Source organism: Anoplopoma fimbria, chromosome 3, assembly GCF_027596085.1.
Source record: "Anoplopoma fimbria isolate UVic2021 breed Golden Eagle Sablefish chromosome 3, Afim_UVic_2022, whole genome shotgun sequence".
Lineage (NCBI taxonomy): Eukaryota > Metazoa > Chordata > Actinopteri > Perciformes > Anoplopomatidae > Anoplopoma > Anoplopoma fimbria.
The window spans coordinates 13,672,513-13,687,607 of NC_072451.1; the positions used below are offsets into that span (position 1 = coordinate 13,672,513).

At 41.2% G+C, this 15,095-nt stretch overlaps 1 protein-coding gene across 2 annotated transcripts in view; it reads left to right on the plus strand.

Annotated features, from left to right (window-relative positions):
• The window catches only part of LOC129113653 (epidermal retinol dehydrogenase 2-like), a 35,962-nt gene extending 27,087 nt beyond the window's left edge, over positions 1 to 8,875 (plus strand). For both annotated transcript variants that reach the window (XM_054626068.1, XM_054626077.1), the window contains exon 7: positions 6,413 to 8,875. In XM_054626068.1, coding sequence (XP_054482043.1) covers positions 6,413 to 6,509 — 97 coding nt within the window. In that variant the 3' untranslated portion in view covers positions 6,510 to 8,875. The remainder of the gene's footprint in view (positions 1 to 6,412) is intronic.
• The last annotated feature ends 6,220 nt before the right edge of the window (positions 8,876 to 15,095 follow it).

A 15,095-nucleotide genomic window follows, 5' to 3' on the forward strand; every position in this document is an offset into this window, starting at 1 on the left:
TTTAACTCCACACGTCCAGATTCTTTACTTTTCTAACTTGTAGTTTTCAGACTCGAGCGACATTACTGGAAACACTAAATGTTTCTTACTACTTTAAAAAAAATATGCAGTAGAACTCCCCAACTGGAGACAGAGTTTGATCTGTAAAAATTGGTGCACTTCCCCTTTAATAACATTATAGCTTGTCTTCATTATGTGGACTCAATATGGTGATATTTTAAGAATACTACAACCTATGAGTGTTTACTTTGCAGTGGAGCACTGAACTCAAGTCCTAGCAAAAGAGCCGACCAACCAGCGCACACTGCAGGACTTTAAAAAGTCCAGAGTTCCAACCAACTGGCTGTGGTCATAAAGTATTATGTAGTATAATTTCCCAACGCTCTTAGAAGTAAGGGCTCCAAAAGGGTTCTTCTTGAAGTGCTTATGTTCTTCCCAGAACCATTTGTTTCTGAAAACTATAAACAATCTACCTGCATTTCCCCCTTCATTGACACAATACTTAATGAATGGATCAATAAAACAAAGGATGGATTAAAATACATGGATGGATTCGTGGATGTGGGAAGAAAATTGCTGCACACTCAGAGCAAATTTAAGGTGATACATTTACAAATGTCTCCAAATGCAGAGCTTGGCTGAGTACAAACTGGAGAAACACCAAGCAGAAGGAACAGAGACATAGTAAATCAACCTACTGAGTTTTCCAGTAGAAAGCCTTCAGTCAAACAAAACACAGGCCTTAAGCTGCCTTTTCTACAGCCATCAAGGACTGACTGTTTTATGGAGGCACCGGGTGACTTTATGGCAGTGGGCACAAGTATCTGGCTGGATGCGACTTATGAGGCGTGATAATATTCAGATCTGGAGCTGTTTTTCATAGCTGAACACGTCAGTTACAAGTACACCCCACCAACAATAGTGATTTCAATTGCCGTTTTATTTGCAGGTGTATGCATAAAACAGGTGTTTAAAACAGCATGATATGGAGCTGAAACTGATAATTCTGGTCATCTTTTCAATTCATCCCTGTTAAATGAGCCTTCTGACCATACTCATGGTTTTAAATGAACCCACAACACGGCAATGCAACTGTGGGGTGCTGATCAGTCGGAGTGTGTATTGTCAGTTAAAGGTTTACTCTTTGACTGACAATACATGCCACATCAATACTGACCTTCTTTTTGTCGCTTGTGAGTCCCCTACATTTATGGGAGTGTGATCAGTGGAGCACCCCTTTAAGTGCACAGCCTTGTTCAAGATTATTGATAAAAGATCTCATATCTTTAGGGACCTAAAATTATGTATTTGTGTATTTATTGTGTTTATGTGACCATTGATTACAACCTTCCATTAGCACATGGGGTGGACATATGTTAGAACTTCTGAGTGAGGCTCATGTAAGGTTTCCTGTCTTTAGCATTGTGTCAACCCACAGGGTATCAGTCAGTTTCCTGTCAATTAGTTTCAAACTGTGACTGCTGTTCCTTTCATCTGATCAGTGTGTCTGTGTCCCAGCTGATAGGGTTGCTAATTGGTATTCCCTCTAATATGACTGACCTTTACAGCAGAGTTAAAGTCATTTTCTCCCTGATGTTGTACATCGCCATTTCTTCCCTGAAGGTAATGACAATGTGGTCATTATTATTTACTGGATTTGGAGTTTGGTGAAAGGACAGTAGAGTATTTGAAAATAAGAAAAGGAAATTTACAAATCCCTACATGCAATACATGTTTAGGATGTTATGGTTTGGCTTTTGTTTCTAATTGTAGTTCAGGTCCACCTCTTTTGGTGTAAAATTGAATGTGAATGTGGACTCTGGCTCCTGTGCTATTTGGACGATAAAGCAAATATTTTTACAGTACACATCACATGCCGAAGCTCATTTTGTGGTTGTTCACAATAACGGGGTATTTTTGTTACACGGCTGTTTGTATCATCGTGCTTGTGGTGGAATTATAAATCACACTCAAACAGCCTGATGAATCATTACACTTGATTTTGTGACAGCGCTTAAAAGTGTTAAAAGACTATTAAGTCTTAATTCGTTAAGATCAACAGGTCATTCATTTTTTGCCCTGACAATTGCTGTTTACTTTCTTTATTATTATTTAAAGAGAAGCTTTGAGCTGCAGGCTATCCCTAAGCTACGCTGTTGTCATGAGCTGCAGGTCCACATGAAGCTAACCTGATAGCTTTTAAGGTTTATTGATTAGTTTTGTGACAATGTAAAAGGGTTTTTAGATGGACTGAGCTTTTACAGATAACTGCAGATTGTTTTTATTAAGTGTTACACACTTCACCATATAAAAAGCGTCAAATAGAAAAGAGAAAGCTAAAATATTAATGGTAAAATGGTGCCATCCATCCATTCTCAACAGTGAAATCTCCCAGCTGACCGCCCAAAGTGAAAAATGAAAACACTCAAACATAGCAGTGAAGGAAGAGAAGACACTTATGAGTTCCTCCTGGGTGGGTGCGTCATTGCAAGGAGAATTGCACTCTAAGCACTATTCGAGTCAACTCCCCAGGGAAGTAGTCAAGCAAACGAGACCACGGTGAAGGAGCTCCCATTACCCCGTAGAACTGTGGGTTAGAGTCACCTACTTTGGGGGAAGACCTAGAATGAAATATCCAGAGTCCCTCTTAACCCTTACCCCAAAGACCAAACCCCTCAGCAGTATGGGGCAGGGACTTTAAATGTCATAATTTGTTTCCAAATTGCTCAGTCTTCAGTAACAAAGAGCAGATTCAAACAACAGTATCAGGGTCTCCTTGTTGTAAAGAAGCCAGCCACTCCTACTCCACAATCAAGTCCATCCCATCCCCCATCCTGCTGCAAAGTGCAGGCATTAGACTGAGCTGGATACCTTTCAGCTTTTAGACTTGTAGGTGTGTGTGTGTGAGGTCCAGACATGGTCCAGACATCAGGCAGTACCAGTCCCCTGACCCCCACTGTGAACAAAGACCTGTGATTACTTGACAAGTGGCCACATTTCTGTTCGACATCCCAATGACGCTGATTGATCAGGGATTGTCTGCTACTCTAAGGGCCGTACCCAACACTGAGGTTACCAAAGTCCAGACCTCTGAATATGGTATGTATGAAATAAAAGTATTGAAATAATTGAAAAAAAAAAAATTGACTTTGTTTGGTGCTGCACATATATTTACAACGCCAAGATCACCTGCTCGCTCATCTAATGACTGGCATTGTGATTGTGTGTGAGTACAGATTAATAGAGAAACAGTTGAACATTGGCCATCCATCATGATGCACCTTACCGTCTCGTGGATGACGGTAAGGTTAACGTATAAATATCAACCGACCCTGTGTTTACCTTCATCACTGGGACTGACGAAATGAAAAGACTTGTCAAACAGCTTTGGTAAGGGAAGAGATGCAAAAAAGAAAGAGAGAAGGTGAAGGGATGAGAGAGGAAGAGTCCATAGAAAGGTACAGACAGTGAATGCAGAGGGTGTGAGGCAAGAAAGAGTGGAGGACGAAGCACAGTTTTTGGACCTCTGTATTTCTAAAACTCTACCCTGCCCTCCTGTCTTTATTCTTTTCATGTCCTTCCATCATCTTTCACTCACTCATCTGTACTCCTCACCACTTTCTCAGATCAGCATCATTCCTCCTCTCTCCTCATCATTCCTTTCACATTCACAGTATTCCTCATTTCTCTCTTCACCTTTTTTTGCTGTGAAGATTCTCAGATTTCGTATATTTTGTCAAAGATATTGCTCACTTTATAGTTTGCTTAAATGTTTATGGAGATATGAGCTCTTGCTAGCTATGCTCTGCTAGCTCTTGCTCTTGCTAGCAGAGCATTGACATTTTTTTTATTTTGATTGGATGGACCCAGTAGTAGAGGTGAAATGCTGCCCCCTATTTGTTTGGATGTATTACACGTTGCATCTTTAAGGACACAGTTTTGTGTAAACATATTGTAGTTTTGATACCAGCAAACACATCATTGACTGAAGTTCAGTATAAACTGAGACAGCCTTCTTAAGAGTCATGTGGGCAAAGTCGCGTTGACTTCATTTCCTGCAAAGCAACAAATGGGACTCTGCATTTGCTCCAGTAGGAGGAAGGCAATGCAATTTGCTCCCATCACTTACCCCAAACTGACTCAAAGGGTTTAATATCTTTGATCCCCTCTGTGCTTCATCGGAGTTGTTTTGCCCTTTGAATACGTTTGATAAGAGACGTCTTCTATCCGTGTTCTTTTTTTTGTCTGGTCCATTTGTCTACAGACAGACGCCATTATTCTCCATTAGAAAGCTTCTCCTCTCTGGAACACAGCTTGCACAAACGGGGCTTAGTGCCTTGCCTGTCACCTCTGTTCATTTTACATAAAAAGCCATTGTGCTCAAGCTTTTAATAATGTGTTGTTGTATTATCCAGCCTTGTCTCTGCTTGCTCTTTGAAGACAAAAGAGTTGTCGTTATTCATCCAGAAGCTGCTAACTGCGGCTCATTGAGGAAGAGATGCAGGGAGGCAGTTTTCTGACTCTAACAAATGATTTAACATTAGCACAAATATGTTGCTCCATTAGGAACTTCATTCTTATTGCTCCTGTCACGTTTGAATCTCCTTGGCCTATTTACATCAAGCACCTCCATGGAAACAGCACAATCATGGCAAAAACAAGAGAGATCTAAAACATATCTTTTGTGCAGTATCACACAGTTATAATGCAATAAAGCATAAAATAGCAAAAACACAAGTCCCACATGCTATATATGTTGAACGATTTACATTTTTACCATCTCTACTCACAACCTTACCTGTCCCCTCTTTAAGGGGTCACTGAGTTTCACTGAATTTTTGTCACGAGTGTTGGTCTCAGCCAAGTCAATCATGGCTTCATAGTTTCACTGAGAAGCGCAGAATAAAACATTTCTTATATCTGGTTAAGGCTTATTTTTTAGCGAAATTTGATATGAGACATGTAGAATAAAGTGTTTCTGATGAAATATCACAGTGTTAAGCTTTGGTTTGGTTGCTTTTTCTGATGACCGTTCGTCACACATGATGTGTTTAAGGACTGTCAGAAAGATGTAAATCTGATGTCTATGTCAGTTATTACAGCTTCTGGCTAAAATAAACGGTGTCGTTTTTGGGATTGTTAAAAAAACATGCTTTTCCATCCAGCCTGTGGGTTTTGGGATTCAGACGGTCAAAGTGGGTGTTTCAAAATGGGAATTTCCACAGTCAGATGATGCAGAAGTTACCCAGAATCAAACATTTCCCACTAAAAGGTGTTTTTCTACAGAGATGTGAAGGGGGAGGAGTTGCTAGTTAACAAGTTGTTTTTAATAATAACCACTTTAAACACACCTTTCAGTTGAGTTTTAAACAGGCCCTATTATGCTATTTTCCGGCTGCATGTTTTTATCTCGTTACAGTTACAACATGTTTACATGCGTTAATGCTCATAATCGTCCTTGTTTTTCTCATCCTGGCTGTCCAGCAGCACCTCTTCTCACCCCTCTCTCTGAAATGCTCCATTGTAGCGCTTGCTCCTCCCTCCAGAAAGCAAAGTCTGCTCTGATTGATCAGTTAGCCCACTCTGTTGCGATTGGTCAACGTTTCACATTTCAAAAAAGTCTTCCTCCGGAGCTTCAGCTCCGTCTTTCTCTTTTGTTGTTTGAGGGCCAAACTAGCCGGAAGGAGTTTTACGTCACTTCCGTAACATTGTGACCTCATAGAGTTACAGAAGTGAAGGAGAGAATTCAATGGAGCTGTTTCAGGCAGCTCAGGAGCTTCTGAGGGGGAGGGTAACTCCTTTTAGGCGTGGACTTCAGGTTTTACACTCTACGGACCTTTTACATGTACAAAAATGTATATAGCACACTAAAGGAGAGGACACAAAACCAGATGAAAATGTGTTTGTACAATGAACTAAATCCAATATGCAATGACGTCACGACAATGTGAAAGGTAAAAGTATTATCACCACTCAAGTACATGTTGTAAACAGTCATTATGTGTCACTCTGCAGGAATATAACTTAGCATAATTACAGCAATATCTGTTTATTGTGGTGCAGCCGAGTGTACCTTTCTAAAAAATATTGCTAATGATAGGACTCAGAGCATCATTAAACTTCTAATGACATATAAAAGCTTTTAAAGGTTATTCATCAAATAAAATCAATAAGAAATGCAGCATAGAATAAAGTGATAACGGTATGTGATATAGAAATTAAAAAGATGGAAACAGATTAAAATGCAGACATGCAAATGCTCTGTGGATGACGTCTAAGTAAGGTACTTTTAAAGTCTATGGAGTCCTCTCTCCCATGCACTTGAAGTTGTTTCTAAATCCAAACCCAACTCCTGACCTGAACTAGCAGACACGCACTGATCTGAATTCTCTGTTGTGTTTCCTCTCCACAGCGTCCTCCCCATGAAGCAGGGCATTCTGCTGGGCCAGTACCTGGGAGCCTTCAACCTCATGGACACATTCAAGGGACGCTCAAAGAAACAGGAGTGAGCGAAGGAGAGAAGAGGTGGAGGAGGAGAAGGAGAAGAAGTCAAGGGTGACTGACATGGAAGGAGGCACATTTTAATCTTAATGTTCCCATAATAATACAGATTAGGGCAGAACAGCAGTGGCCAAAAATTGGATTGGAATTGTAGACTTTACCTCCTCTTTCATTTCAATGGTTCAGTCTCTCTATATCTCACAGTGTATAATCCATCTTTAATATCCTTTATGTACTTGTTTTTAACTGGCATTGTCATTCGTTGATTTTATGTTATTTTATTTATAATTATATTATAATTTGTAATTGAATAGAAATATTATTTCAATTATAAATAATGTCCTCTTAAATTCAGCCAGCCGGCGTTCCTAGTTTTTTCGTGCTCATTGAGAATCAATCCTGATGATGGCATCCACAAAAAAGTCAATCAAACTCACTGACAGCGAGGTGGAAACATCAAGTCAAAGTGAACGTCCCTTCTCTACATCTTTATTATGTGTCTGTTTTTTGTGGTGTGGCCTTCCATAGGAAGTGCCAAACCATTGAAACTGAAACCGGAGCCTCAAGTACAGCTGCTTCATAAACGGTGACAGATGGAAACAATACAGAGTGGGGTTTTAAAGGAATCTCTGCTTGTAGGAGGATAGGTCCCATTGTTCTCTTCTGTTCATGACTGGTAGAATAACAGTGACAGTCTTCCAATGTTGTCTAACTGTAGAAAGGACTCATTGTCTTTTAGATATCAAAAAATACAAAGATCCAGCATTATTGAATGCTTTTTTATCATTAGAAACAGCTTCTGTCTTTACCACAACAGAATCCGGTTTACTGTGCATGATGCCCATCAGAACCCTGATCAGACAGAGCGCTTTTTTGCAGTTTTCTGTATTTAAAAAAAAATGTGTATTGTTGCCAGGCAACTGCCAAATGAGTGCTAACATTAAGCTCAACACAAACCATGAACTGTACGACACCTAATAGTTAAAAGTTTGAGTTAATGAAAACCATTCACCCGAACATCCTTCTGTTTTCTGTTCAGATAAGAGTAGCTATAGTCGGTATTCAGTAAAAGTCACCACATTGGCATCGCCTTTCTGCTGAGTCAAATGAAATCAAATGGAGGCGTTCAGGACGCACCTGCAAATACACAAAGCGCGAAGAGCAGAAAAACTCCAGGCGCTCAGCAACTGCATAAAGCAGCTCACAAAACGCTTCAGTCTTATTTTAGACGAAGACAAAAACACGCTCTGTCTGATATATCAATATACACTTCTTACAAAAACTGGATATTTTTTGATAACGTAGAAAAGAAGACACTGCGCTGACATTAAGTAATATTCTGTTAAAGTGTCATATTAGCACTGCTGTGAATGTAGCCATAATAATAATGTCTGTGGGGTTTTAGTTTTGTTGTTGCTAAGTGTTTTTCAGTCCACATCATATCAAATGTAAAAAAAACAGGCTCTTGTACTCAGGAACCGTGAACTAAAATATTTTAGATATCTGATACCTCACCTTATACAGTTTGGACCACTTAAATGTTCTCATTGTTAACATGTTAGCTGTTATTAGCTAGCATTGTAATAGCTAGCCACATACTAGCATGACACAGCTAGCTAGAGTGGAGTTGGGCTGCTTTTGTTTTTCTTATATTTTCCCCATATTCCTGTTGCAGAGTTAAAAAGCTTTGAGATTAGCACAAAAAAATGCTAGTTGACCTTTACCTACATCCGCTCCCTCTTCATTCCTCTTTTTTTACCTCAGGGGTCATCTAGCTAATGCTAATTTAAGAAGCTTCAAAGCTCTTTGGTTTACTAGCAGCACTTCTGGTTTATGAAGACAGTATTGTCTCACTGGTATGTTCAGCAGGATTTGTGTCGGTTTCCTTTGGATGAAAAAAAAACTTTCCAAACCTGAAGTCTTAAGTTTTTGAAGTACTATGCATTTATTTTGCACTCAAAATATTTTCATTTCCACATTAGTGGACCTGTCATTTACCACCACTTTCAGTCTGTAACGGTGATATTATAAAGGTTATAATATATATGAGTACATAAACTTTGCATTAATTAACGATGTTCCATTAATTAATATGTAATATGTAACTGATTGCCATCATATGAATGTATATCATTTGTAGTTGATGTTTTTTATATTGAACACAACTTAAATACTCATCTATCTATATGGAATAGGTTTTAATTAAGAGTAGCATATTTTGCCTTAATCAAGAAATGAATGAAGAAAGAAACACGTGGAGATATATGTATCTAAAGGTACATTGGGCTGCATCTCAGAGCTGTCTAACAGTTTGAGTGTAAACTTCCTGGAACTGCTTGATAATTTTGATCAATAAATTCCCATTTCAAATGTTCTACTCCTGTGTTTTGAGTCTCTGGTTCACACTATGACTGAAGTGAATTACCTTATGCCTACAATCTTTCAAGTCTTGTTGAAATGATAAGAATTGAAGGAGCACCTTGGTAGCTCAATGGTAAAAGCGCACGCCCAACTGCTCAAATCTGTTGTTGCATGTCATACCCTCCTCTCTCTCTTCCCTGTTTCCAGTCTGTTTTTTCACTGTCAACAAAAAATGACAATTTATTTCATGTTGTTTACGTTGTAATTTTACAAAAATGAGTTTGAAGTCCTAAGTCTTCAATGATAAATGATTGTCATTCTATTTCTGTTTTCCTTTGATATTCGCTTTAATCGACTGCTTTTTTTTTTTTTCTTTAAAAACCGCAGCCCCAACCACACACCACTGTTTTTCTAAGAAGATGGTTTAAATCTGTTTTTTTTATGCTTTGTTTTTTAAATAAAAATCTGAAGGAATAAAAAAGTAAAAAAATACTGCAACCTGCTCACGTATAAGCATATAGTAATTCAGTATATCTAGAAATTAGTTTGATTGTCTCGTCTGGAAGTCAATGGGTTTTTTGAATGGGTTTTTGGTTAGGTGCCTGAAATAGGGCCCGTGGTTAACACAAGCTGAAGAAAAATCACATGATCAGCACTCAGCCAATGAAATGAGTGCTTATGCAGTTTTTGTTGCCTTTATTTCAAAATAATTCAAGATAACTTCTTCAAAGATTGATTGGACCTCCAGAGTTCCTGGTCCTTCTTTCTTATCTGATTCCAGGTGTGGCCCAGTCTCTTGATGTCTGCCTGATGATCACGTCGCCAGGTGCTTCTTGGCCGGCCTCTCTGTTCCTCTTCCTCTGTAGGTTCCAAGTCCAAGCTTGTCTGGTGGTGTTTGACACACTCGTTTTCATTGTTCATCATCTTCAAATTCCGTCTGCTGCTGGTAGTTGTGTCTTCGTCCACAGATCATTATGGCTGATCTTGTCAAGCCAGTGGATATTAAGAATTCTGCTTAGGTAGTTGTCGATAAAGTTTTGCACTCTGCTGGATACGTCTTTGTTATTCCCCAGGCCATAAAGCAGCACAGAATCTTCATTTGACTTAAAGATTCTTAATTTCCTATGTTGCTGTATCCCTCTAGAGCTCCAAATGTTCTTCAGCTGTGACTCTACTTCCCTGTTTGTCAGTGATTCTCCCAAAGTAGGTAAAGGACTCTCCCACTCCAAGCCTGCTACCTTCCAGTGTGATTGGTTCAACGCTGGTTGCATTCATCCTCATGATCTTTGTCTTTACCTTATGGACGTTAGGTCCTACTTGAGAGGATGTAGCTGCAAGTTTTGTGGTCTTAGGTGACAGTACAGCCCAGTTGTCTGCAAAGTCTAGAATGCAGGTTTTCAAAGTCTGAGACTTTCGGCCTTCCCTCAGACAAAGCTCAGGATAAGGCAACCCCTCAGCCCCTCTTAGTTTATTGGCTTAGCCTGCTCAATTCTTGGATGTCTATGGGATCATGATTAGACACTCAACAATTCAGCCAAGATAGTGTTAAAGAAGGTCTGTCCTAAGGCTTTCATTAGTATCTTACTCTTACTTAGTAAAGTTCCCCAAAACTACTGTATCTCTGAACTTTCTCTTTCACATTTGGGCTATATGCTATCACGGAGCCCATCGATTAGCGGTCTGACGACAGATGAGCCTCTTCGGGGCAAGCTGCTATATTTCTGGGGTTCCAGTGTGGCCAGCAGATATCTGGGTCAAGACTCTTTTTCCGAGCTCTGTTCATTGTTTACAGTCCAATCAGCAGTTTGGAGTTCGAGTTGAAACGACATGTACGACCAGATTATTTCGCAATTTGCCAGTTTACAATCTGATTTTAAACCAATGAAAAGCTAAATTGTCGTCAGCAGTAGCCAATGTGTTTCCAGATTATATTTCAGCCAGTGAGTTCAGCCTTATTGCTCTCCACACAGACTGTTTACCTGAATTCGACCAAAGCCTGCTCGAACTGAATTGATTAGTCAATACTACTGGACTGCAAACGGAAACCTGAACGCTTCCTTCATTGATTGCTCTTCGAGTCTTTCCAGTATAGCCATTCTTGTTGAGGTTCAACAGCTTAGTAGCCATTCCGCAATGTCTCAAAAGCTTCCAGAGGGACACTAGTTCAAATCTTTTCTCTGCAGTTGGTGTAATGTAATTAGTAGGAGATGGCCAGCTGATGAAGATAATTTGGCCGAGTAATATTTGAACATAAAGTGAATTTGCAGGAGGGTCTGAACAGTGTGAGGGTGCCTTTCACAGTGAAAGGCTCTCTCAGTCAGAGAGGCAGGCCTTACAGGCTTTCTGTGATTGAAACGTTACACAACATCATTTTGACAGCCATTGTGTTGAGGCATCCCGCCTGCACGCCAGCGCTACGTTTAAAGGAAAGAGTACAAAAAGACTGAGTTGTTTCAATGAAGATTGATCCGCTAAGCTCTATGTTAGTATGTAATGTTCTCACTGTTTCTATGTGATGCTAATCTCATCACAATGCCATTTTCTGCCATACCTTTTACTTCAAAACTGTGTAGTAAACTTTTTTAAAACTTTAAACAATTATTTAAGTCTTATCCATACAACTAAACTGTCAAACCATCATATATCCTTTGATTATATATAATTATACTATAAGACCTGTAAAGGTTGTGCCATGCTCTCTCTCTCAACTGACTGAAAAGAAATACACTCAACTAATTATTCTAATTTAAAAAACAACAACAATGGAGCCGGAAAATGTGGTATTTAATCTGACATAGGTCATTTATAATTTGAACACTAGAATGTATTAAATAATTATCTGCACAACTTAGAAAGGGTTAATTTATATAACAGGCTTATGATCGTCACTTAAAAGTGTTCATTGGGAGAACCTCACCAATCATGCAGAGCTTGACCCTCCGCTGCTACTCTGTCAAGCTGTTAGAGCTACCATGGAGCCCATACTGTCACTAATTGCAATCCCTGAAGAAATATCTTATTTATGGAAAAACAAAAAAGCAGTTTCAAAAAGAAGCAGACAGAAGGTTCTAAAATATGTGTTTGAACGATATATCCAGGATGTCAAACTGATATAGCAGTTAAACAAGTTAAAGAGATGAAGATAGAAGCTAAAGCTACAGATCACAGTGTAAAAGAGAACCACCACATCACCTGGTGATCAATACAGAAGACAATGAAATGAGGGAACAACACTGTTTCTCTGTATTCACTGTTACAATCATTAAAGAGCTAAAGCAACATGTGTATACATTCAGTATACCTTCAGTAGCTAGAGTAGCATAGAAGTGCTAACGCTCATTAATTATGTACTAACGTACTCTGCTAATGTTAGCTCCACAGGTCTTTACGTAGAAACATAACATTTTAGAAACCTATATCTCCTTCCAACCTCTCTGGGTAACGAGTATCACTATCGCATAACGTTTAACTATGACGAGCTCTAAATCCATTAAACCAGCCTGAACATGAAGAACATCTGAAACTACTGATGAGAATCTGTGGAGCAGATATTACTTCATGTCAGCGCAGTGTCTCCTTTTCCACGTTATCAACCGGCTCATGAGTGGCACCATGTGTGGATAATGGGAAGCTATTACATAGAAGCGACCCACTACAGAGTCACATCACTAATAGCATTAATAAAAAATCGAGCTTTGTTTCAGAGCTGAGCTGTTCTTCATCGTGAGCTATTTAAACCAAACTGATGTCCATGCTGACTGAGAGTAGATGAAGAGGCGGGGGCGGTCTCTCTTAGCTGGACTGCTACTGGCATCCTGTGGAACCATTCTGAACAACAACCTTGTTTGTTGTATGTCTACTTAAATAATAATCTCATTACCTCACTCTGTTTTTGCTTCAAATACGCTCATATAGCATGGACCTCATTTGGTGGTTTTGAATTAAATACAGTTTGTTTTGTCAGAATTTTAAAAAATTACTTTTTATTTTATAATTGCATTGCTTTGACACAAATCATTTTTTTACAATTGCTAACACACATTTATATCTGAGATCACTTTTTTGAACTCTTCAAATGAAGCTTAGCGGAAGTTTATTCAGAAATACTTTTATGCTTCTCAATTATTCTCTATTTCCCTCTCTTCCAACTTAATCAGCTGACTGGGGGCTCATTAGGGCCTCCTGAAGGAAGTAATCTGAGCTCAACTCCCCTCACATTTTTGTATGTATCTACGGTCCTTATTTCGTTAGGAATAATAGAAAGAGGCAGCGCGCATGGCTGCAAATCTTGACAGTATGGGGTGCACGCTATAGTGGAAAGGACAGAAGTAACAGCACCGACACTCACAAGCGTTCCTTTTGTTTATCCATCCATCCATCCATTTCCTTCCGCTTATCCGGGGCCGGGTCGCGGGGGCAGCAAGCTAAGGAGGGTCCTCCAGACGTCCTTCTCCCCAGCAACACTTTCCAGCTCCTCCTGGGGAACCCCGAGGCGTTCCCAGGCCAGACGAGATATATAATCTCTCCAGCGTGTTCTGGGTCTACCCCGGGGCCTCTTACCAGTTGGACGTGCCTGGAAAACCTCTAAAGGGAGGCGTCCAGGAGGCATCCTGATCAGATGCCCGAGCCACCTCAGCTGGCCCCTTTCGACGCGAAGGAGCAGCGGCTCTACTCCGAGCTCCCTCCGGATGTCTGAGCTCCTCACCCTATCTCTAAGGCTGAGCCCAGCCACCCTACGAAGGAAGCTCATTTCGGCCACTTGTATTCACGATCTCATTCTTTCGGTCACTACCCAAAGCTCATGACCATAGGTGAGGGTTGGAACGTAGATGGACTGGTAAATCGAGAGCTTTGCCTTTCGGCTCAGCTCCTTCTTCACCAAAACGGTCCGGTACAACGCCCGCATCACTGCTGACGCTGCACCGAACTGCCTGTCCATCTCCCGCTCCATTTTACCCTCACTCGTGAATAAGATCCCGAGATACTTGAACTCCCTCGCTTGGGGCAGTGACTCACTCCCAACCCAGAGGGTGCAATCCACCGTTTTCCGGAAGAGAACCATGGCCTCAGACTACTGACTCTCATCCCGACCGCTTCACACTCGGCTGTGAACCGCCCCAGTGCGTGCTGAAGGTCACGTTCTGAAGAAGCCAACAGAACCACATCATCTGCAAAAGCAGGGATGCGATTCTGAGGTCCCCAAACCGGAAACTCTCCTCCCCCGGCTGCGCCTTGAAATCCTGTCCATGAAAATCACAAACAGGATTGGTGACAATGGGCAGCCCTGGCGGAGGCCAACACGCACTGGGAACAAGCTCGACTTTGTGCCGAGTATCCGGACACAGCTCTCACTTTGGTCATACAAGGACCGAATGGCTCGTAGTAACGAACCAGGTACCCCATATTCCCGCAGTACCCCCCACAGGACTCCCCGAGGGACACGGTCGAAGGCCTTCTCCAAGTCCACAAAACACATGTAGACTGGATGAGCAAACTCCCATGCACCCTCCAACAGACCTGCAAGGGTAAAGAGTTGGTCCGCTGTTCCACGTCCAGGACGGAATCCGCATTGCTCCTCCTGGATCTGAGGTTCGACAATCGGACGGAGCCTCCTTTCCAGCACCCTGGAGTAAACTTTCCCGGGGAGGCTGAGCAGTGTGATACCCCTATAATTGGAGCACACTCTCCGGTCCCCCTTTTTGAAAATGGGAACCACCACCCCGGTCTGCCACTCCACAGGCACTGTACCCGACTTCCACGCGACAGTGAAGAGACGTGTCAACCAAGACAGCCCAACAATGTCCAGAGCCTTTAGCATCTCTGGTCGAATCTCATCCACTCCTGGCGCTTTGCCGCTGAAGAGCTTTTTAACTACCCCAACGACCTCCGCCAGGCATATGGACGAGACTTCCCCTGAGTCTTCAGACTCTGCCTCTTCCACAGAGGACGTGTTGGTCGGGTTCAGGAGTTCCTCAAAGTGTTCTTTCCACCGCTCGACAATATCCCCAGTCCGGGTCTGCAGTTCTCCCCCCCTGCTGAGCACAGCCTGAGAAAAGCCCTGTTTCCCCTTTCTGAGTTCAATTCAATTCAATTCAGTTTATTTTGTATAGCCCAGAATCACAAATTACAAATTTGCCTCAGAGGGCTTTACAATCTGTGCACATGCGACATCCTCTGTCCTTCCCTCACATCGGCACAGGAAAAACTCCCCTAAAAAACCCTTTAACAGTTGT